Source organism: Polistes dominula, unplaced genomic scaffold (genome assembly GCF_049000335.1).
Source record: "Polistes dominula isolate Pdom_NZ unplaced genomic scaffold, Pdom_raw_medaka contig_33, whole genome shotgun sequence".
Classification (NCBI taxonomy): domain Eukaryota; kingdom Metazoa; phylum Arthropoda; class Insecta; order Hymenoptera; family Vespidae; genus Polistes; species Polistes dominula.
Genome location: NW_028300998.1, coordinates 3,592,453 through 3,617,988, shown reverse-complemented (window position 1 = coordinate 3,617,988; position 25,536 = coordinate 3,592,453). Strand labels below are relative to the sequence as shown.

The window sequence follows — 25,536 nt, the reverse complement described above, 5'->3', positions numbered from 1 at the left end:
GGTGATCCAGGATCGGGAGATGGCGACACCGAAATTTCTCCGCAAACGTCGCCGCAGGGTTGAAATAATCACCCGGAGGAGTGGAACTTCCAAAGAGGTCTCATCTCTCTCAGGGTCGTTAATACCTTATTTCCAGCACTACCTCCTTCCCCAAACCCCCTTTTGATGACCTCCCCCTCCCCTCCACCCCCAAACAAGCCCTCTATACACCGAAACATTCCCCCCCAAAACCCTACGCCCCTACCGTCTAATCATCCCCAACCAACAATGACGCTTCTTTTGTCGTGTTAATCAAGTTAATCAAGTACCAAAAAAGGACGACGTAGTAGAAATAGAAATGAATAAGACGCGATGAAGAACGTTCTCGTAGTATAGAAAAGAAGAGTGAACGATGACAAGGGATCTGTGGTGAGAGAGACAAGAAGAGTACGATGGTGAGGACAAGGACGACAAGATTGAAGAAAGAGAACGTAAGATAGCTGAAGGTGAAAGATAGAGAAAAAAAGGTAAAAGAAAATGAGACACGAAAGAGAAAGAGAGAGAGTGAGAGTCGGAAGAGAATTTATGGGAACGAACGATGTTAAGGATGTTACGGAATGAAGACGAAAAATATAAGGAACTGGATCACATGCTAATCAGAACCACGTTAACCTCTATTACATTTAAACGAACATAATTGTATTAAAGCCTATATAAGTATACGTCGTCGAAGGAAATATACGTGTTTTAATACGTTGATTGCCACGCGATTATTGTATGTCTTATTCCGAGGGTCATGGTATATAATTATTTTTATTATTATAAACTTATTATATGTATATATATTATATTATATTATATTATATTATATATATTACATATATAAGCTTATAATACATGTATTATATGTATATGTATATATAATACATGTATATATATATGAGTCGTTCATTGTTAAAATTATTAACTTCATTTTTAGAATTTTGGAAAATTTTCGTGCCAAAATACTTAATTAATACTTCATATTTTATTTTTATAAAATAAATTGTCTTCACATAATTAAGGTTTATACCATTAAAAGACAAACATACTTGTAGAAGTTTTATAATAAGTGACATAATTATTTATATAATTTAATTAAATAATTTTTTTAATTGTTTCTTTTGTTTAGTTAATCGATTTAACAAATGAACGGCTTACATATAAAATAATAAATTAATACACATCTTATGATTAAATGAAATTATATTATTATAATATTAACAAATATTATTAGTTTTTCATTGATGGTTAAATATATTTACCGTGACCCTACGATGAACTCGATGCAATGAACTACATTTTATTTAATGTTATGCAGTTATTTGGGTTATTGCAAATTTGATATTCAGGCGACATACGACTTGTAGTCATTTAATTTGTACATTTCTGTAGTAATGATTATCGTTGACCACAATAATCCTATTGGGAAAACCATTCACCGTGGCAGTCAACGTGTTAACGGAGATTGCGAGGATATCGATGCATAGTGTATGAGAAAGTATGAAGTATGAAGGAAGATGTGTATATGTATGTGTATATGTGCACTCGTAAGTGTATCTCTGCCTGTGTGATAGTTAAATATGTGTGCGTTGAAATTAAGTGAAGAAATAAAAGATTAAACCGCGTAATAAGTTAGACAAAAATGTTTTTATTATTTATTCTCTTACGTCGTATACACGTACACATAGTCGTAGAGAGCGGTTAGTAGAATATAAGAAAGAGAGAGAAAGAAAGTGAAAGAGAGAGAAAGAGAGAGAATGAGAGAGAAAGAGAGAGAGAGAGAATGAAAGAAGAGAAAATGAGAGAGAAAGAGAAAGAAAGAATGATGATGATCGTCTATCCGTAATTCTATGTAACGGTGGGATGAACGAGCACACTTTAGTGTTTTTAGAAATTCGTTAAGAAAGCTTTTTCGCTCAACTACCACTTCTGGTAGCTCAGTGAATGTATCTAGAATTTTCTGTGACCGTGCCAACGTGTGTAATCTTTTGAAACGTATTTCTCGCGTTATCAATACCGGAATACACGTAGGCAAAGAAGAGAAAACAAGAAAAGGGAATATTAAAATAATAGTAAACGAAAAAGAGAAACAAATTGGAAGATTGAATCGAGAATATATGGGAGATTAAAAGCAAATAAAATCAAATAAAAATCTATTACTTGTACTTATAAATCAGTGAAATGAAAAAAAAAAAAAAGGAAAAAGTGCGCGTATGGGTGTTTCGCCTGTTCGCAACGAGACGACAATTAGTGAAATACGGTGATAAAACGGAAATAATACGAAAAGAATTGGATAATGATCAAAAAAAAAAATGTGAGGTGAAAGATGGATGATGAGAAGGGCAGAAGTATCGAACGGGAGCAAAGTCAGAAAAGTCTAATCTCTTTTTTTTTTAATTTTGTTTAATACATATAGATATTTTTTTGTTGCAACTAACAAGAAGAAAATGAGTGTTAGATATGAAAAAGAAAAAACAAAAAGTATAATTTAGGGAAGAAACGGTGGAGGTTTTCCGGCAGACCAGAAACCAGCCAACTTGACGTTTATTCATCGATATCGTCGCAAGGTCAGTCTCATATATGAAAAGTTAATATAGAAATTATTCGTTTAAATTGTATTAACGTTTTTAAATCGAATCCTTTTTTTTTTCGATAAAATCTATTCGTAAACCGATTAGAAAAATCGTTGATCAATCTTCTACCGTTTTGTGTTGAGCTCCAATGTGCCAATAGCTTCTTGAAAATTATTCAAATTACAATTCGATGCATTTATCACATACGTAAAATTATTTTCTTCCTTTGATTATTCTCTTTTCTCAGCAATCGAACGAAGTAAATACTTTCTACTATCATGGCTACCGGTTTTAATCGAAGGAAGATGTTCTGCGTATTTTTCTAAAGGGAAACGCGTTGCAATGCAAGTTTACGCGATCTTAAAACCGGTTCTTCCGATTAATCGAGTATAGTCGATAAAGAGAAAAAGATAGATAGATAGAGATAACGAGAGAAAGAGAGAGAATGAAAAAGAATGAAAGAATGAAAGAGTGAGAGAGTGCACAGCATCCATTATCTCAATTTACATGCATCTTCCTTCGACGGTGAAAACGCGCTTTAATGATCTCGATCGACCTTCTCCGGTATTACCTTTGAAATAATTCGCGTTCCCGGCACGACGACATTTTGTTTTTATAAATAATTTCATATGAAATAATGGGGAGAGATATAACAAATAAATGAATAAAAAAAAGGGGGATTTAGAGAAGTTAAGGGGGTGTGGAGTGTTGTCCAAGGTTTTGTAAGAGGGAGGAAGGTATATTCTCGCGCACGTTCGTCGATCCCTTCAAAATCGACTCCTGCTCCGCACGACGTGAGGCCAAGTTACCAAGTGATGTAATACATAGTGTATTTTTGGAATAGGATGTTTTCGGCATGAAACCGCTTGGCAACTTAATGCCGTCTCGAAAGTGGGTTTACTGGCACGAGATTCTCTCGTCGAGAGCCAAAGTATCTTTCGTAGAGGAACGGCACGTAATTTTGAAAAAAAAAAGAAGAAAAAATAAAATTAATACAAAAAAAAAAATATAAGAAATAATAACAAAACAAAAAAAAAATAATAATAAAAATAATTCAAAAGAAAAGAAACGATATAAAGACATTCTCGTTCGATCACCGTCCAAGTTTGCGACAAAAGTGGCATCACCATTTTGAGAAAAAAAAAAAAAAAGAAAAAAAAAACAAAAAGATTCGCGTTACGGTATATTGCTTTGTCCAATTTTGAAGCAAAAAAAAAAAAAAAGAAAAAAGAGAGAAAAAAATGATTTAAAAAATTATTACGCTTTCCCTCGATCGCATTGCTATTTTGTCCATCAATATTTCTTACGGAAAATTTTGAACCTCTAAATGAATATCGTTCGTGTTAATTGAGCGTTTAAATAAAGGGACGCGTTAAATGTGTCAAGCGGTGAACCGGATAACCTGTCGGCTCGAACACCGAGCGTGATAAGAACGTAAAGTTCCTCCGATAGTTCGGCCGAAAAAACATTCGTCGTTAAGGAAGAATTCGATGAAATTCTGTACTCGGTGTTTTAATCCTAACCAGCCAAGGTACTCCGCCGCGGCGAAATCTGTGCTGTGTTGTAAACTTAGGCTCGACATACGTTTAGTTTATACCTGTATACACACATATACACATTTATACATATATACACTGGTACATACATACATAGAGACACACATATACACAAAGAACACACACACAAAGACATACACTAATAACGATATACGTAATGAACGATATTAATGAACACTTAATGATAATTATAATGATACAAGTAATAAAGATAATGATAACGGTAAAAATAAACGGGCGGCGCTGCTGATGGAAGTATTAAATAGAAAAATGAAGTACACGAATGGAGAAAGATAAGGAATAAAAGATAAATGTCACGATCTCGAAAGTCGCTTTATAGAATGATATTCGAAAAGAATGAATGAATGAAAGAAAAAAGAAAGAAAAAGAAATACGGGGAAAAGAGTACATACTTATGTTATTAAGTAGAAATCGTACGCGTTTCGTATGTACATATACTTATATATAAATATAAACATACTCTTCGAAATCGTCTCCCCCTATTTCGTGGATTGGAAAGATAAACGAACGTGAAGAACGTGCTTACCGATATACGTAATTAATGATCGATCATTTTGATCGGTCAACCTTCCTTACACTCGAAAAATTTATTTATGGAAAATCTTTTTGCCCTTTTGAAAGCAACGAATTTGTCTATAAAGAAAAAGTTTCCGGCTATCGTTCGTTGACACTCTTTTTCACTTGACTTCATATATCATTGAGACGATTTGAAAGGAAAAATTCAAAATCTATGTCATTTATTGAACGATCATTTGAAAACGATTACGATAACGATAATAACATTTTTTGTTTTTTTTTTTTCTCGAGTATATAATTATAAAGAGAAATACCGTGGGAGATCGTTAAATGTATTTATCGAAAGACGATCGATTCGTGTATCGTTCATTTGACCGTGACATTCATTGATATAAATTGATCGTCGATACGAAATGATCGACGATCAAACGTACATTCTCTCGTAGAAATTTAATCATCGAGTCGATGTTCGTGTACTTACTTACTTATTTACTTACTTACATACATACCTACATATATACATACTGCGTAATACACGTAAATGGCATTCGAAAGTAGCGTAATCATAATTGGCTTGAAATAACGTCGCCTCGGAGAAAACGAATGGTATCGTGTTTGCATTGACCGTAAAATCATTCATTTCATTTCTTCTTGTTCTTCTTCTTCTTCCTTCTCCACCTACGGTTAAAGGCGTTTGAAAAAGTGCATAAACATATTTTCTTCGCTCATAGATTATTGCCGTACCTTTCGTTATCTCGAATCGTTATCGGTGAGCTCACGGTGCACCTAGAATGCTAGTGTGACTCTTACTCTCGATAACGATTTATAAACGCGTACGATAAATCGATTAACCTTAACAGTTTGAAGCAAAGATCCTTTCGAGCATTTTGTCGATTGGCCACGACACGCGAGTTCATTCCAGATACATTAATCAGCGATAGGATCTATATGGGTCAGATAATAGTTGGCATTGAGGTGCCGAGGGTGCGGCTTTGCAAGACAAAGTTGCTATTTATTACCCTTACGCCACGATAACGGACGTGTTACGACACGGTTACGACCAAAGTCCTGATCAAAATTTTCCCTTTTTCCTTCTCTCGTTTCTTGATCTTTCGAGATAATCGAAAGACTTCAAATCGATCGAAAGAAAGAAAATTTTTTTACTTATTTCTAATTAAATCTATTCGTAAAATCCTAGGTATTTCTCTTTTGACTAAAGTGATTTGAAAGTGCAATAAATGATAATAATTGTTTTATTATTTTTCTTTTTAATCGATCGTAATCGAGAACAAATCGTCGCGAACGATCGCCGTAAATATCGAATTTACATTAAAAAAGAAAAAAAGAAAATTTTGTATTCGACGAATAGCTGAGTTACATTTAAACGTAGAAGAGTATAAAATATTATGTGACCACATTTGAATATAAAAAAAGAGATGGGTATATAAACAATGAAAAATTGAGTATAAGAATGAATGAGAGTGAAAAAAAATGAGAGAGAGAGAATGAGAATGAGAACATTTGTAGAATTAACTGGAAGGTATAAAATTCAAATCATATATTTTATCTCTACTCGTATGCATATAGTCGCGTAATGAAAATAAAGAAAAAAAAAATAAAAATTATATAAATATATAAATATACTAATTTAAAGTGTGTAAAAGAGTTTTGAAAATAGCGGGAGATGAAGTAAAAAAGGGAAAAAATGTGTACGTACGAAGTGTGTCGCTACGTTAATCTCGATAAGGTTTAAGGTCTAAAGTCTACTTCCTAAGGTGGTAATTAATGTAGATTATTAAGAAAAACGGGAGTGTCAGTAATGGCGGGCGGGGAAATACGGCTAATGATGAAGATCAAATCGATTTTAGAGAACGAAAGAAACACTGAGAGAAATTGAGAGAAAAAGAAAAATAAGAAAGAAAAAGATTGAGTGAACGAACGAGTGAATGAAACGATGCATGATTGTGATTGGAGTTTCGCTGTGTGAATATCATGATAAATAAAAACAGAAATAGTACGTAAATATTTACGTAGTTTACGAAGTATGCGGTAATGTACATACGTAATCTTAATATTTCTACTGGAGAGCCTGTAAATGTCATGACGCATAAGACGGCGTTTTGTATAAGAGAGAAAGAGAGAAAGAGAGAGAGAGAAAGAGATAGAGAGAAAGTGAGAGTGAGAGTGAGAAAGAAAGAGAAATAGATGGTGAGAGAAAGGGAATGAGAGAGAAACACATACAACCAGCAGCTTTCGACCGATAATATCGTTTAGCCACGTAGTATTTATTGATATATATATATTTATATATATATCATGTTATATGTCGCAAAATGGATTCTTTATTTGTTTCAACTGATTGTCTAATAAATATTTTTTACAATGTAAACAGGTAGTTTTCAGGTGTATTTGTGCGTATCTATACCAAGTCTAATGATTTCCCAGAAAATAATTTCGTCTGTTTTTATTAAGCCGAGGAATAGAGCATGCGTACATTGAAAGTTATTTGTTCAACCGTTTGATAACAATTTTGATTACTTTACGTCGTTTACACACTGCCAACTTCTTGAATTAAATCTGACATTTGTTGATAAAATTTTGCAACATCGATCCTTTTTGTTTTCTTTTTCTTTGCCTTCGCGTTGTCGCTTGATATTTTCGAACGAGTCGAAAGTAGCGTGGGAAAACTTGATTTTTATTAATTAAAATTAGATTATGACTAGAGACTTGAAATGTTAGAATTAATCGATATCTCGAAGTCGTGACCTCGCACGCGAATGCACCGAAGAGTTCCTGACCCCCTGTGCTCTCCTGGCAGGTGTCGTTAGTTTCATATAATAAATTTATAAGTATATTATACATCTGCCGAGATCATCTATCTCGAAAATATGTTTAACTAACAAACACAACAAGAACAACAAAATGACAAAGAAAAACAAGATTCCTTCGGCTCCCTAACTTTCCTCTCGGTTTAAAAATAAAATATAAAACAAAAATATTAAAAAAAATTCGGTAAAATTCGCGCTGTAATTTAAAAGCCCTTTAAAAAAATATGTTTTCTTCTGTTTTCTTTTTTATAAACAAATGATCCACCAAATGAAAAACGTCCAATGAGATCGATCGTAACTTATTCGACGTTTTATCATTTCTATCAATTACTTAGGATGAAATAAATCGCGAGGTGATTCGCGAAAGCTCAACTTTGTACTAAATCAACTAAATTAATACTCAATGCTCCTCGATGTATCGCGTGTAAATACAGAAGTAATTAAGATGCATCGAATAACAGTATCATCGCGTCAATCGACTGGACATTATGCGCGAACGTTCCAATCGATTTCTCCGACGGAAAGTACGAATAGACGAATTATTTCAGATTTCATTTTAATTCGATGAAAAAAAAAAAAGAAAAAAAGGAAAATAGAAAAAGAAAATATTATAGATAAAATAGAAAGGAAAAAAAAAAGAAAAGAAAAGAAAAGAAAGAAAATTTATGTGTAGTGTATGCGAGGCTCTCCCTCCTACCCCGTGACTTCACCATCCAACCACCCTTACCTTTCTATCGACAGAGCACAGTGTACGAAGACTGATAGAACCGGTTGAAATACCACATATATACAATATAACGAGAAACATTGTATACATTAAAACGAGATAAGTTTTATATTGACTAAAATAAATACAAAATCGATACATTAATACATACTCGATTACATGTAGGAGTACAAATGAGAGTATAAAATCAATAAAGATTTCTTCTTTTATGAAAATTATTTGAAAATCGAGTAACGAAAGAATCTTGTGAAATTTTTAGATAATTTTGAAAAAAAAGAAGATGAATTTAAAAAAAGATGATAAAAAGTAAAACTACAAAAAAAAAAAAAAGATAGCAACCCCGTTTCTCGTGCTCTGTCGTGCTTCTTTAAAATCGATCCTAGAGCAATAAAAAAATAAAACGCGCGCGAATGATCATCTCCCACGTTGTAAATAATCCGATGGACGTTTGTTTAGGGCATCTTTTCTATGTGTGGTACTTATTACTTATTTTTACTTTCTTTTTCTATTTCTAATTTTTGTTTTGGTTTCTTATCGGCAGGGCAATGACTAAAGGCGACGTCTGACGTCGCGGCATCGAATCGCGAGCTGCGACCCCTGTATACGATACCGCGTAGGTAAAGTAGGTACCTGTTTAATAGACTAAAAAATAAATAAATAAATAAAAAAATAATAAAAAAAGTAAATACAAAATAACGGTAGCAGAGGTCTAATTAATTATTAGCTATATACCGATACGATGTTGTAACTATTACAGATCGGCAGGTGAACGAACGATCTTGTCGATTGATCAACCGATCGATCGTTCGACAATATCGTTCGGGATCCTGACATGTAACATAGTGTAAGAGAATGACAATATTTCGATAGCTGCCACGTTGTCGTCGGCTCGCGTGGTCACTCTTGTGTGTTTCAAAGTGTGTGGGTGGGACGTGTACAGGAACTCTAACTCTTATCTTCTTTATCTATATCTTTTCTTTCCATTAGCTAATTAATCGCAGAAAATTATTTAAATATCCCATAAGACTATTGTTTAAATCGATTACATATTTGATGATGTTTAAATCATTTTTTGCATTTATTTATTAATTCTTGTATCTTTTTCTCCCTTATCTATATTTTTTTTTTCATTTAATTTTCTAAAGACACTAGAGTGACCCGCACGTTCGTGCAAACGCATTGCCCTGACCGAAAATCATGTACGTAAACGTTGTAAATTTATATTTACGCGAAAATTACACACTACGATCGCGCATATATATACACACAAAACACACACACACATAAACCTGCACACAAACCGAAACGTATACATACTTACTACACGTATTATACACGCTACAGGTGCGCGCGTTTACGCACAAGAAGCTACTGAAATGGTGCTTCGTACAAGTATATATACCTACATATTTACTTAAATACGTACCGGGTACAATGCACTCGTTCGAATGATTACGCGCGATGCGAGAGAAGATAAAAAGAAGTAAAAATAATACTAGATTTATGTTGAGCGCGCCTACATGCCGAAAAAATATAGGCCGCGCTACCTTACCGATTTATAAGTAAATATAAAGAAAGAAAAAGATATATATATATACATATATAAATTTAAATATATACAAAATTATATATAAATATATATAAATATATATTTAAATATAAATATGAATATAAATATAAATATAAATATGAATATAAATACAATATTATTACAAGTACAGTAAACGTATATGATTATTTTGTAGTGTTCCGCATTATGTAAACTAAATGTATACAGAAAAAGTATGACAGCGTTGGTGATGATTATAATGATGATGATGACGATGATGATGATGATGATGATGGTGGTGATGGTGATGATTATAATGGTAATGATGATGGTGATGATGATTATGATTATGATTGTGAGGATGATGATTATGATTATGATGATGATTATGATGATGATGAGATAATGATTGCGATGATATACCATATGTACGCGAGTGAACTATGTATTTTGAAGAATGACTAAGACGTCGATGGATAATAATAATAGTATTATATGCTATCGTGTCGACAAGTCTAAACCGTATTGTATTATATTACATAAGAGTCTGTCCATATTAATAATATTAATAATAATTATAATAATAATAATAATTATAATAATATTAATATTAATAATAATAACAATAATAATAATATTAATAATAATTATTATATTAATTATATAATAGCTGTGTTTGAAAACGAAAAATAAATTGTGGTTGAATATGAAAAAAGAAGGTAGTAGTTCAGAACAAGAAAGAAAAATAAAACAAACACTTAGCAAGCAAAGGTAGAACGCGAAAATCCAAAGGGTTAAACGAGAAACATATAAGTCTTCCTTATTTTTTTACGTTTCGTGAGTACACGAAAGAGTCTTTTTCGTGTCAGAGATCTAAGTTGAACGTCTCTTCTTTTATATTCTTATTTTCTTTTATTTCGTTTCTCTTTTACTTCGTAGTACAAATACTTACACAAGGAAGATACAAAAGCATACCTAGATTCGTACATTGAGGTACGAATTCTAGTCTGGGAGGATTGCACGTGACTCGTTGATTTCGCGAATGCTTTCCTTCTTCTTCCTTCGATTTAGTTGGTTTCAATGGAAATAGTCGAATGGATACGCCACTGGGAGTCTCTCGAAAGGTGCCTTGTACCCCGGAGGTTGCATTTATACGAATTGCGGCGGAAGGAACCATTGTATAATCCAAGATGGCCTCCACGTTGGAGAGGATTATTATTGGCTAATACGAGGCAAGAGGCTCCGCCTTGGTTCACGGCTCGTGACGGGATGATTTATTGGGATTTCTGTCTGTTCGCCCCTGCGCTGCAACGAACGCGCCGTACCTAGGCTTTCCTAGACGGTAGGTAGGTATCTCACTGTAAAACTGCGATATCGACTCTAGAAATGAGTCCAAGGATGTCTTCGTTCTTACGTCGATTTAACTTCTTATGCCTTTCTCGAGATCCCACGCCTATCCTTTTGATGATGATGCCTTTAGAAAATCCACCTAACAGGTCTATTCTCTCCTTTCAATTCAATTTGGATAGATAAAAATGTAATCCTTGAGACGAGATAATTCTCAAATGAATTATCGTCCCAGAGAATTAGATTGCCAAACAAAAACATATCTCGTTAATTCGATTAGCTATCGCGATCGAATACCTCGATAAAGCGTTAGATAGTATTTCGTCGCATTCGATGTTCATCCATTTGGCAAGGACATCGGTTGATTCCGCACGTGCTGACGTCAATGAACGAGGGAACTACGGGAGAGTTGGTATGTAACATCAATTGCGACGATTAAGCGTTGGCTAAGTGGCACGAACTTGATATGGACTTTAATCGGTAGACAAAGCGTGACTTTGCTTCGCTAAGGAACAAGAATAAGAAGAAAAAGAAGAAGAAGAAACACGATAATAAGAGATGTGGGTTAGGTATTTCAGGGCCAAGAGGATTCCTCCGAGGTACGATTACGTCCTATTATGCACGCATACTTGTTTTAAATCGAGCAAACGTACGCTGACCTTTGCCAATTCCGTTGTTGCAGGTGGATACGAGTTGAAGATAAGTTGGAAGATTGGTGAGACAAGGACGGACGACAAAAGGAGAATGTAGGAGATAGTGAGAGTGAATGAAAGAGAGAAAGGGAGGGAGAGAGAAAGAGAAAGAGAGGGAGAGAGAACTGGGAAGATAGAAGGGCTGGAAGGAGGATGGCGGTCAGAATTTATGGGCGCTTTATCACTTTACCGGCCTTGCCGCGTCTCCTTTAGCCATGAGGAGGGCAGGATCTCACGATGAACTTTGGCACTCGACTCGGTCTACACTCGACGAACGGTAAGCTCGCTAACTTTCCTGTTTACTCGCATTTCGCGAGAGATTACGAATACACCTGTTTTCTCCTTCGAACCCAAATACCTAACCCATTCCTCCTAAGTCGCGAAACTTGGCTGGCTAATGTGTTGATAGATGCATTCAGGGAGAGAAAATGCATTAAGCTTAGATATTTACTTGTTTGAAACTGTGTTAACAATGAAGCTAATTGAATTCATTCAAAAACATTCTCTTCTTTAAAATATTCTACAAAAACATATTAGGAAGTCCATCTATCATGTATCATATATCTCAATTAATCAGTATACAATATAAACAAATGGTCCATAAAGATGTCCTCATAAAATGATCGACTAAGATTTGTTAGGATGATGCTGGGGGAAGGGATTCGAACGTACTCAGAAGAAAGTGGACGACTCGTAAAATCAACATTGTGTTACCTGGTTCCCGTGAGGACGAATAGGACGACTACAAGGTAGACCGCACACGCCATAGCGCATAAAGCAGCAACCCCCCCATTAACAGACCATAAATTCCATCCCCGGCTCGCGTTATGCCGCCCCGGCCACCGATGTTATGTATGAGCGTCGTTAGTGTTAATAGAGTGTTAACTGCTTCTATACCGCTCTCGATTCTGTTCAGGACATAGGTGACGCCGTCGTTTGTGAAGTGGGGGAGGAGAGATCAAGAGTGAGAGAGAGATAGAGATTGAGAGAGATAGAGAGAAAGTATGAGAGAGGGGGAAAGGGAGTGTAGGAAGCACAGCGATCGCCAGAATTCACGTTTGCGTGCTGTCGGTCTACTGTTAGCGCCGTGCTTCTGCTGTTTTGCATAGGGAATGCATCAATTTTCGGCGCTTCCCACTCACTGATCTCACCCTATATACCTACACTCTCCAGTCTCATCCCTACTTCTACTAGTATTACTGTTACTACTACTACTATTACTACTACTACTCTCTCTCTCTCTTTCTAGTTCTCTCTCATTCTCTCGTTCCCTTTCTCATTCTATCTCGTTTGCTCTTACCATTTCTCTAGTCCTATCCACCTTCCCAATTTAACCCACACGTAGTACCACAATCCCACCTATGTGCTTTCCTTCCACGTAATACACTTCGTATCGAGGGTAATTGATACCGTGTACTGTACGTTTGCCTCTACGCGTCACGCAAACGGGTCGATCCTCGACAGAGTCTGTTCAACCGAGACGTTCCCGTCGCATTCGTTTCTCTTCGGATGGATAAGCCTTTACGATTTTTATTCTTTTATTTCTCTTCTATTTTATGCTCGATCAACGTCATCAATGATAATACAGAAAAGTTATAAGAATTTGTTCTTTCACAGTAATATATATATTTTTTTTAATATTTTATATAAGTTGTTTTTCTTTTGTAAAAATAAAAATCTCACATCGAAAATATTTTATATATATTTACGAGTATATAAGTAGTTAAATAATAAATAATACAAAAACATGTTTATATTTCAATTTTTGTTCTATTTCACAAATATAAAGTTTTTTTCTTTTTTTTTCTTCTAGTTTTCATTTCATTGATTTTTCAATGAAATAAAAAGACAATTGGAAATTTAAAGATTCTAAGCAAAGTTCATGAGAACGTTGTACTTTGGGTGGATCATTTTACATTGGCGTGGAGGTGGCCGTTGGATACATAACATAGAACGGGACATAAATCAATAATATCGCTGGCGGCCTCTGCTTCCTCTACACCCACCCCCGGGACACCCTCACCGTACCCGAGCAAAACCCTCGCCGTCACTCGTCTCTCCTCCTGCGAACCGCCGAGCGACGCCAGCGTCTCTCTTGTAATCAATGTTCATATTCAAAACGTCACGAGCGTTGTAGCGAGCGTCGCCATGTGAAATTAATACCTACGTCTATTCGTTTCTATCCGTGCGTTTGCGAAAATCGATTACGATGTAGAACTAATAAAAAAAAAAAAACAAAGGAAGAAAATATGTATTTATATATAAATAGTTTTGTTTATATTTATCTTTTATACGAAGTTAAAAACATTTTCGGGAATTCAAGGAGAACATATGATTATGTGTGAATATATTGTTTCAATTTTACTTTTTATAAAAGTTCAAATAGATTTAATAACAAACTAAAAATAATCTTTTAAGTATTGCCGTTTTGTACAAATATTTAAAAAAATTTTACTATTTTATTCATAGAAAAAGAAATATTATGTTTATTTAACACGATGTATTAACAGAGCCACCATATGGTACGTAAAAGGGAAAGAGAAGGAAAGTAGAATCACCCTAGAGCTCTGCACAACTATGAGTATCGACGTGCAAAGGCTAAATGCAAAACCTTGTAAGGGGAGAGTTTCTGACTGTGAGAGGTTAACAAAACATCCTTGCAATTAGTCCGGACGTCCCGATGACACACGCGGCGTATCCCGAGGGAGACGCGACTTCGCCACGTACTGCGAGAATTTCGTTGCTCGTTGTTCTCACTCTACTCTTCCGTTATGTGTCAGTTTTCGTTCCAACCCCTCTTTGGTATTTCTATTTCTCTCTCTTTCTCTTTCATCCATGTCCTCCCGTAGGACTCAGAAACACAAACTTTTGTCGAATGACGTTGCCCGTAGTTTTCCTGGGAAATACTAAATAAAATAAAAACTTATTGGATCTCTTTGTTGTTGCGGCGTGTATATGTATGTATGTGTGCGTTTGTGTATGAGTATTTCATGAAATTAGAAGAGTATAGCGAGTAGATATGTAAAATGGTAGAAACAGAAAGAGAGAGTTAGAGAGAGAAAAAGAGAAAATGAAAGAGAGAGAGAGAGAGAGAGAGAGAGAGAGAGAATTGTCGGTGAAATTGAAAAGTGGCCGAGAGACGCGATTCTGGACGAATACCGGGTAGAGGGACGATAGGGTGGATGGAAACGAAGCGAGGGATCGAAACGAACGACGACGTAAAAAACTACCGTGCTACTCGGCTGACTGGAAGGGTAGAGAGGACTATTGAGGTGGGGTGGGGTGAGAAATACAAACTGAAAAGTATTTGCAACGCGTACGTTTTTTACTTTGCCCTTTCACGCCACGAACAAATACATACATGCACACATACATATGTATACACACACATACACATATAGATATGTATAGGTATATATATATATATACATATATATTTTCGTAGAAACGAATTGTAGAAGAGATTGAATCGAGTGTACACAGTACAACACCACACGATTGACGCGCGAACTCGAAGAACTTCGTCATTTTGCGAATTTAATAAATCTCATTGATTTTTCTACTTTGACAACTCATATGTATGTTGTACACGTATACATATACGCACGTATTTATATAAGAAAGATTGGAATCGACGCGAGGTAACGAATTACATTGCGACAAATTTTTCCTCCTGTCAAATCATCCACTTTGTTTTTGTTTTCACGATTGGGAAATTACATGGATTGTAGATAGATAGATATATTGGTGTATAGTTACAGGTTTTATGCATCTCCGTGTAGGTACTCTTAGTTAACCGTAGAATGCAGAACAAATATATGCAAGATCTTATCAGGGTGTATGCATTGATGCGGATAATTGATGATGCATGAAATTCCGATAGGATCTTATCAAAACATGCTTCTTCTCTTAAAATCATCTTTGCAAAAGTGATAAAGCAAATACAGTGATGCAGCAATTTATTTTTCTCATCGATTTGCAATAAATGTTAATTTAAAGAAAAAAATGATAGATATATTTTTTGTCATTACTTACATACATTATACTACTTGGGACTTAATTATATTTTCAAGATGCTATTACTTTACAAAAACTCAATGCAACACATAAAATTCCAAAATCCTGTAATCCAAAACCAAGGCCTACTTTCTTCCACAATAAACATCTTTTCCATGCGTTGTAAAGAACATCTGTCCAAAAAATTAGAGCAGGGAAACTAAAACTTGTGTCTATTGTTACAGTTTGGGCCTTATGTGGTTTCCACGTACCACCAGATGTCGTCCACGTTGCGTCTATGTTATATAAGTCGATGGAAGATCAAGAAATTTGTAGAATAATCAAGATTTTAAAGGAAAACCAAATGATTCTCTTGAAAGTCCTTTCAAAACTGGCGCCCTTTCGGAGGCCTGGCAGCCATTAGACTCCAAAGTGAAGAGAAAGAGAAAGAGTGAAAGAGAGAGAAAGTTCAGGGAGAGAGGATGATGGTTCCATCGAGTAGGTAGTGCCTAGACGGGGCTCCACCCAGCACTTAGTTCACGTCGCGAGTATGGCCCAGGGCACGCTGGTATCCAGGGTACAGTCACGCCCCTGCCGCACCAGCTACGTATTCCCATTCGCTGGCCCATATCTCATCGGGTCCATCGCATTAGCCTAATCTGCCAACGACGACGAATAGAAAGCTCCACGATTGGGGTAACCAGGGGGCTAGGGAACATTGAGGGGCCGAGAGGGGCAAAGAAAAAAATGCGGCCATCGACGTTGCGTTGTTGTTGCGCTGTGTTTGCTCGGCTCGAAATCGCGGCGAGCTGCTGCCACCTATCGAGCCGAATCCAAGACCAAGACCGGTCCCCTGATCGATTTTTTTCTTACCTCTCTATGTCGGACGCGTCTATTTCTTTTATAATACTTCCGTTTTTTTTACCCTCCACCCTGTGATTTTTACGTTCGTTTGTTTTAACGTTCGTTAGTTTGGTTGTTTAATCGCGTGAAGATGTTATATTCATCATCAGTTCCATGTTTCTTCCTACACGTTTATTGGACTCGGTAAGATTCGTCAAATTTGTTCTTGTTTTTTGACTTTTCTTTTGACTTTTGTTTTTGTTTGTATTATGAGTGACGAGCTGTTTTAGGCGTGTACAAAATTGTTATTAAGTTTTCTTTTAAGAATCGTTTGTAAAAGTCGATGTAGGTGTGCGAATAAAGTGTTTATATGCTTTTACAAGCTGTATATTCTCGCAGTATGCGATGAGACACGGACTGGACGTTTGCTATGTCTGAGAGGAAGATGGTAAGACATTGTCGGTTTGATTTCTTGTCTCAAGGCGTTTTTCTTATTCTTAGTATTAAAGTGTGTATGATTTATTACTACGATTTGTTTCGAATATTGATGATAAATTGAGAGGTTGTAGAAGAGATGTGGAATAAATTAATACGTCGATTTGACGGATTATTTAAGCATTTTTTTAAGTCCATCGATTCTTAACGCTTTAGTTGCAGCTTTCGGTTACCGTCGATGCCATTTCATCCTTCCATTTCCTCGTCTGGGTTTCTTTGAAGACAACCCTGGGAAACTGGAAAACTTTGCAAATCGGTAAGTTGTTAAGTAATAATAATTCAATACGTTTTGAGATTCTTCCTCGAGTGTATTGGTATGTAGATGCTTTTCTTTTTACATTAAAATCAAGTTATTTAATGAGAACATTCGACGGAACATATGTTTGATTTAAGATCAAAGGTAGTTATTAATTTTTAACAGTTATATGTCCATCAGACCGTAAATTTCATTGCAAGCAAAGTATAGTAAACTCTCTTTGATATTTTTCCTTTCAATAAAAGTAGAAAGAATATCACAGAAACGTTTGTTGATAATTTAAAAGTACAGATGAATTATGTTACCTCGAGAAAAATAGAGAGAAATGGAGAAAAAAATAAATATAAGAGTTTAACTTATAAAGGCCGTAATTAGAAAAATACTATAAATCACTTGTGGGGTGAATAGAAACAAATGTAAGTTTTAATATATTCAACAATAACACGATTTCCCGTATGAGTAACTGTACGTAAATGCGACGATAAATTCTACTTGAAATTTAGCTTTACGTTGACACAGATTTGTGACGTTATTTTGGCAAAAGAATGATTTATATCCTTCGAAGCAAGCTTAGATCAAAAAACTCTCGAGGAAACATAAAGTCTCGTTTTCTTCGGTGAAAATTGTTGGACGAAAGTTACAACGGAATGAAATTTCGGCCGACGGTAGGCTAACGTTGATGAAAAGAAAAAGAAATATGAGAAAGAAAGAAAGAAAGAAAGAAAGAAAGAAAGAAAGAAAAAAAGTAAGAAAGTAAGAAAAAAGGAAAGAAAAAACAGATGTGGACGACGTTGACGTCCCCGTCATCGTTGTCGCCGTCATTGCTATCGTCGTCGTCGTCGTGGTTTTCGTCATGCCAGGTCGAAAATTGCGGACTTTCATGGGACCATGAATTGCCCTAGTTTTCGAAAAAAACCTTTTTGATACTCTACCATAACACATGTGCATTCTCAACAATGCAAATTTTCTTCTGGAGCGTGAATACATTTAACCGTGTCCAATACACAGTGACACAATACAAGTTTTTCTCATCTTTTCAAAGACTATAACAAAGGTTACCTTACATACGTTAGACGACCAGAGATTCAGATAAAATGATTCTTAGTAAATGTTACACAAACTTACGTCATTGTGATAGCGTAACAATATTTTCCTCTGATAATTCTAAAGCTTTCTTACTATTTTTATATTTGTTAACCCTATTTTCTTAGGCATGTAATAAATTATTTCACATATGGCTTTTATACGTAATCTTTGATAAATTAGATAATTATAAGTTTGAATTTAAACGAAACAAATTAAATTCTAGATCTATTCTAATAGATTATTATAATAAAATATATTGTTTTAGTCGTGTATGAGATTCGTACATTTGATCATTTCTAACATTAATATTTATCACGCTTGAATATTTTGCGAATGCAATTTTGAAATATGCATGTTGTAAAACCCTTAAAATAGAAATTTGAGCCTGATCTTACCATCGAAAAGAGTCAGAAATACGATTTTAAATTTTCAAACGGGGTAGTGTCAGGAATATTGTAGCACAGTAAGTCGAAACGAAACGTTGACAAAGCGTTCTTCACGCTTATTTCTATGTATCACCGTAACCCTTTGTTCTAACCGCGATGATCCAACAGTCAGTTGGTATCTTCACAAGTACCAGCTGTTCTAACGATGACTTTGTTGTCACACATACACTGGAGCACGACCGTGAACATGATTAATGATACCTTAATGACTACATGAACGACTGCCTGCTAAAATATAACTCAATCTCGGATGAAAAATACTTCTCATTATATTACGATGCATCGATTGCAATTACGCAATAGTCATTAGGAACTCCTGTCGAGTATAGCCGTAATTGCGATGACGGAAAAAACGTGAGAGAAGGAAGAAAAGATTAATGAAAAGAAATGATTGACGTTAACAATAAAATAAACAAAAATAAAGTAAAGGAAGGAGGGATGGAAAGAGGCGGAAAAAGAAGGGGAATAAAAATACAACGAAATGAAAACAAATATATTTCGTAATTCGGGAAAATTAAGTAAAAATAGGCCCATTATTTTTGATAATAAACTCATGAAATTCTTTTTCATCGATGATCATATCGATACGATTTATCGTAATGTTTGAGTTTTGAGATCAACTACGGTGTTATAAAGGTAACATTAGCAGCAGGATATTAACATTATCGACGATAAGATACAGACGTTTGGCGTTGCAACAAACACGCGTGGGATGATACGTGGCTCCTTAATGAATACTTCATAAATCTACTTTGCAATTGCAGCTTGTTGCGTGCCTCGTACGATTCATAAGCAGATAACGTTGCTTTACAAGCAACCTTTACACAGGCTCTCGTTGATGTCCGAATTTTTGTCGGACCTTACTACGTTGAGGCTTTTGAAAAATTTTGCCTATCATCCTTCATAAGTATCGTGATCATTTATATGCGGAATAATATTATTTTACTACGTAAAGTTCTTTCATCATTTTCTAGTAGCGTAGAAAAGGTTTTATTAATCTGTAATTTATGAATATTAGATGTAATGAACGGTAGCTATTAATTTATTTTTTTTTCTTTCATTTTAAACTTATCATTTTTAATTAGCATTTTCATTGAGTATTTCATAGCATTCGTAAGCGCTTTTTATTATAAGTACCTGTTCAAAAAGATAAACTGATATTCAGCACGAGTTTAAATCAGTTTTATTACTTATGAAGGTGCGAATAAGAGAAATAACAAGTGTTCACGGGCAAACCGTGAAATCAGGATAAAAATCTTGAAAGTTAGATACTTCCGTGATATGTAAAACTATGTAAAAGACTTTCCGTAGTGCATAATAAGTCGAAAAGAGAAACTGCAACAATTCGATCGTGGTTAAGGAAATCGTGAAATATAATTAATCGAGAGCAGTGAATCATTCTTTTTAGAAAGCCATTCTATCTGATCCCAGTATTGTTGTTAGAAGAACAACTTATCTTTTATCTAGTTTCTAACCATTTTTTTTAATCAACATTAAAGTTAGAAATTTGCACAAACTTTAGCGAGATCTTTTGATTAGTAGAAAACTATTTGAACTATTTTTTGAATATTTCCGTATACTTAATCACTAACTAATATTTTGAAACGATAGTAACGGAATCGTTTTACGATATGATCGAATCGTAATAGCGGTCGCACGAACGTCAGCTTTAATTTTATCCAAGTAGTATCTTCGTTGCGACTGAACACGAACATTGCCAGTAGGATTCCGTTGTTTGTCGTTTCGTGCACCAAAGATCTGGTTAAACATCGCCAACCGGATTTGTAACTCCTTCTCTCGTCTCTGTCTTTCTCTTTCTGTCACTCGTATGTAAGTTTCGTTAAATGATTCTGACGAGTACGAGTTGTGTCTTGTGCTGCTGGTAATCCGAAGTAACACGTTGAAGAATCATTGAACTCGTCGGAGACCATTTGTTTCCATGGAAATGTCTGAAAATAGAAAATATCATCGATCAGTGTTGTACCATTCAAAACCTATCTCATTCAAATGAGTATAATTTTAAAAGAAAAAAATATTAATTTTGTTTAATCTTTTATAATTACATTTGTCAAAATGTTCAAAATAAGACAAGTATAAATGATGTGTAAAATTTTATACAAATATCATATGAAAAATTATATAAAAAACTTACAAAAGGTGTATCCAACTACTAAACGATTTTGCTAGGTACACGTTCTATCGTTAGATCCAATCGGTTGGTACATACGCTTATGATCATCTTGTAAGTTTCAAATAACTTCGAGTCGGACAGATTTAATACCGGACACACAACATGTCAACGATAGAGAGGACAAGCGACGGTGTATCGCATTCTTCGAGGCACTACACGAAACCGAACAGAAAAGAAACAAAGAGAAAGAGGGTGAGAGAAAGAGAGAGAGAGAGATGGCAGAGGGGAATCGAAAAAGCAGATTTGATTCGAAGAGGATAGGACAGATCGGTATGGTGTCTGGCTCGGTAGTAGACGAGTCGGGTAGATGGCGGCGTGCAGGGTCGTGCCAAGGTAATATCCATAGGAACACCCCATGTCAGAGGGAGAAACGCAGAGACGTGCGATCAATCACGAGGGACCCTGCTGCCACGCTCGTGGCCCTCATATCAGCCGTAATACACAGTAAACATTTTTAACTTTGCCACGTTATTAATATTAGTTGCGCTCCCTGGACACGTAGCATCCCTCTTTTCCTCTTCTATCTTCTCCTCTCACCGAACCTTCCTTCTTTCTCTTTTCTTTCCATTTTTATATATATATATTTTTCATCTCTCTTACGTCAACCATCGTGAACCATTTCTTTTGTGTGTGTATGGTATCATAACAAAATTCATCAACGTTCGACGTTTTTTGATTTTTATCTTATCGGTCCTGTACGAATTTCGAAACATTTTTCTTGTCTTCTTCCTTCGTCCGTGAAATTATGCTGAAAGAAGCAAATTATTATAATCGAGTCTATATCTCACTCTTTTTCTCTTTCGTATTATTAAAGCTAATGTATTTATTCTCACCTATTTCGAGGATTAGAAATTTTTATTCAGGTAATTTTACGATAGGCTGAACTCAAGGCAAAGGTAATCATAGTTTAAAAAAATTATCGTAAGCGTGCAAGCCGGACGATATTTATAATAGCTGTCGGTTAATCATATTCAAAAGTCTAGTCGGACCATTATTATTAGTCACACTCACTTACTCCAATGTCTTCGTTCCGATCGAGTTAGTTTCATTGGCCGCGTTAATTCATGGTCTATGATGTAGATTACAGTTATGCCAGTGGACCGTTTGATAGTAAGTACAAAGTAGCTTGCGGCACGTAATCAAAGTAAACGAGTATTCGCTTCGAGTCGTTAACGTCTCATCGATCACGATCCTTCAAATTCAACTTGTAGATTGTACACCTAATCATAGAAAAATAATCATAAATTATAAATCGTTAATTGCATTAGTTACGAAAGAATACTAATGCAAATATACAATTACGTATATGTCTATCTGTATACTTATTATTTACTAAAGATTCTATCAAAAAGTAACTTACAAGAAGTTTTTGTAGGATATCTTTGCACGTATTTACTCGTTCATCATCTAAGTTAATTTTCAAATTCAGAAGCATGTGAGAGACTTGGTGGATCGCGTTCGACGAGAATCTGATTATTATACGGACGTCGATCTTCGCGTTACTCCAGGCGTAACGTAAAAAGAGTAAAGAAGAATAAAAAAGTAGGGGAAAAAGAAAGCAAGAGAGAGATAAAAGAAACGCGTACTACGTATGATAATAATCGAAGGAACGTCCAAGGTATTCGAACGAAGCGATCTTGGCACGCTCTATCGTCGTTAGATTCTTAATCATCGGCCCACCTAGAGAAATCTCATTAACGCGTGTATATTTCTTCGTTGAACGTTGTATGTAGGTACCAATGTACGTACGTCGGTTCCTTGACCTTTGCTACGATCTCTATACGCCTTTTGCTATCAACTGGTTGCAGTAGCAAGAATTAGTAATTAATCATCAAGACGCTGCTGTGTACGAGAATGGGAGGAGTCATGTGTACTAAAGTATATGTATGTATATGCATCTATGATGAGGTAGACTGAGACGATATGACGACCAATGATGGTTACCATAAAAGAGACATAGTAGAATAGAAAGAGAAAGGAGAATGGAAAGCAAAGGGAAGAGAGTAGTTAGTAGATCGAGCATTATGCAAACGACGCAACAATTAAACTGCAATGTTCCACCGGTTTATTCGGTATTTAATGTAATTTACTTCGAATGAGAAACACGTAATGGTTAACGTCGCTTTTATACTTCTACGTTGATCATTTGGCTATCATATAAGTGGCTATGTAAAAAGAAGCTTACGGTTATCGACTAGTTCGATCGGAATTTAATATGAGGTTTCGTGTTCTCTCTTCTAGTTTAGAGTAAACTTTCTTCGAGTGTATGTTGAAATGGGTATATATGTAGTTACATGTATACCTGTGGTAAGAAGTTATAATAATAATAATAGAGTTAATAATAACAATAATAATAATACTAATAATGCATGTAGAAAGAGATAGATATCGGTTACATTTTCAGGAATGTAAATATCTTTTCAAGTACGATATTTAATTCTTATTTTTCAGTCATGCATGTTATACATGTGCATCACTTGTACTTACATTTGTCAAAGCAATTACTATTACGTTCTGTTGTAAAATATCTTGTAAAATGAATTTTTGTTTTTATGTGTCTATGTACGTGTAATAAAGAAATTAATTATTCGAAAATATTCATTACTCCTGCAATCGATTATAAATTAATTTGCTTCCAGATTAATGTCCCTTAATCCGTTTTATTTTGAATTCATTACTTATCTGGATAAATATTAAGCTTTGAATAAAATACGCGTAAAAGGAATTTGGAACGAAAGAATGAGGAAAAGCTGGCACAGTAAAAGCTATTTTTTCTTGTCTCGCGTATTTCTCGAGATTCGTAGAATTGGAACAGAGATAGGAGAATGTCAGGAATAACCTATAAAGTCCTTCTAGTTTCATTTTCTTAAGATTCCTAAAAGAGGCACTTCTGGACGTTTCCATGAAAGACATTCTTTATTTTTTTGTCCGTCTCATTCAGAGTCTTACTTGGTAAAACTTCCAACTAGAGAGATTGAAGATAGTCTTTATCAAAGAATTAGTTTTCACTAATTTGGAATCGACTGGACGACAAGGAAAAGATTCCCACACGTGAAAGAAGCAAAATATGAGACGTAGGAAGAGGAAAAATAAAAATAACAAGAAGAAGAATAAGAAAAGGAAGAAGCGGAGGAAGAAAATGAGGAAGACAGCAAACAAGAGTCGACTCTCTTTGCGAGATGTGGAGAAAAGGAAAGAAGGGAGGATAGGATGGTGAGGGATAGGGAGAAGAGAAAAGGGCGTTAAGGACGTCGGATGGAAGTAGAAGGCAGGTCCCTCGGGAAGTCGTGGTCCACTGAAAACGTTCCTACGAAGGGTAAAAGGATAGAAAGAGACAGAGAGAGAAAGAGAGAGGGAAACCGAGAAAGACTGAGAAACTGAGAAACTGAGAGAAAGAGAGAGAGAGAGAGAGAGAGAGAGAAAGGATAGAGAACGCGCATCTTGCTTGCTACTCCGCAGGACTCTCGCTCTCGCCACCAGGCTCCCCGCTATTTATTTTCCAGGATTTCAGAGTCCGAAGCCATTAATCTCTGCTCCGTAGCGTCAGTGGAGCGCGTCAGGGCGACGTCGGGGTGCGTCGCGTCGCCGACGTCGTTCTGCTCTTAGCCACAACCTTCTGTAAAGAGGATGGCAACGTGCCTTGGTAGAAAGTACTATACTATAGTCGAGTCGAGGTGTTGGCCAAAGAGGGAACCAGAGGGGATACGAGGGAAGTGCTTCGATGATACTTGGGATGTCTTTTCAAGGATGTCAAAAAAAGAAAGGATAGAAAGATGATGGAAGATGGTGTGGGGAGACATGGCAAAAAAATGTCTACTCAAAAAAAAATGAGATAGAAAGGAACGTGAAAAATATTAGGATTCATCTACGTTACAAAGAAACCTAGCATTGATTTATCGTCCGTTTCCGATTACGTATGTGTAGTTGTTCAAAAATATTATTTATCATATATGATGTTGTTACATAATTATTTCAATGATTGTTATTTGGGATATCTAGCTAATACCTAGTAGTGAATTTGAATAGTGAATTTCCATGGAAGAAGGAAAATTTCCAACGTTCTGAAATCACAGCCGTATATGCGTATACGAAAGATAGAATCTATCGAAACGGCAAGCTCGTTGATTTATTTCCGTCCTTATCGTTGGAAACGCGGATTACGTTGGATAGGGTCTATGCTGACCACACGTATATGTATTACCCATTACATACATGCATGCATACTTACTTATACATCTATATTATCCATTCACTAATATGACAAATCTCGATTTAGTCAATTAACATTCTTAACCGTGCACTTAATTGTCGCCTCTCGTTTTCCGCGAACGTAATTCCGTTTTGTCTTACGCACGATTGAATTTAATTAATGCAACGCGAGCTAACCAAAGGG

General features: G+C 35.4%; 1 protein-coding gene and 2 long non-coding RNA genes across 4 annotated transcripts in view; 2 read left to right on the top strand and 1 right to left on the bottom strand.

Annotated features, from left to right (window-relative positions):
* The window catches only part of Antp (homeotic protein antennapedia), a 54,599-nt gene extending 46,027 nt beyond the window's left edge, over window positions 1–8,572 (top strand). The window contains 1 exon segment of the mRNA XM_089173415.1: window positions 1–8,572. Coding sequence (XP_089029541.1) covers window positions 1–63 — 63 coding nt within the window. The 3' untranslated portion in view covers window positions 64–8,572.
* Window positions 8,573–11,410: 2,838 nt separating this feature from the next.
* LOC107068277 (uncharacterized) overlaps window positions 11,411–25,536 on the top strand; it is a 98,768-nt gene continuing 84,642 nt past the window's right edge. Inside the window, exons 1-5 of one of the 2 annotated variants that reach the window (XR_016176861.1) lie at window positions 11,411–11,737; window positions 11,821–12,107; window positions 16,072–16,873; window positions 17,053–17,117; window positions 17,321–17,420. This is a non-coding gene — a long non-coding RNA (uncharacterized LOC107068277). Of the gene's footprint in view, window positions 11,738–11,820; window positions 12,108–16,071; window positions 17,118–17,320; window positions 17,421–25,536 lie in introns of both variants that reach the window. The other variant, XR_001475990.2, reaches the window with a different exon arrangement.
* On the bottom strand, window positions 19,036–22,322 carry LOC149032229 (uncharacterized). The gene is made up of 3 exons (XR_016176882.1): window positions 22,159–22,322; window positions 21,105–21,891; window positions 19,036–20,901 (listed from the first exon to the last, which is right to left on the bottom strand). It is a non-coding gene; the product is annotated as an uncharacterized LOC149032229 (long non-coding RNA).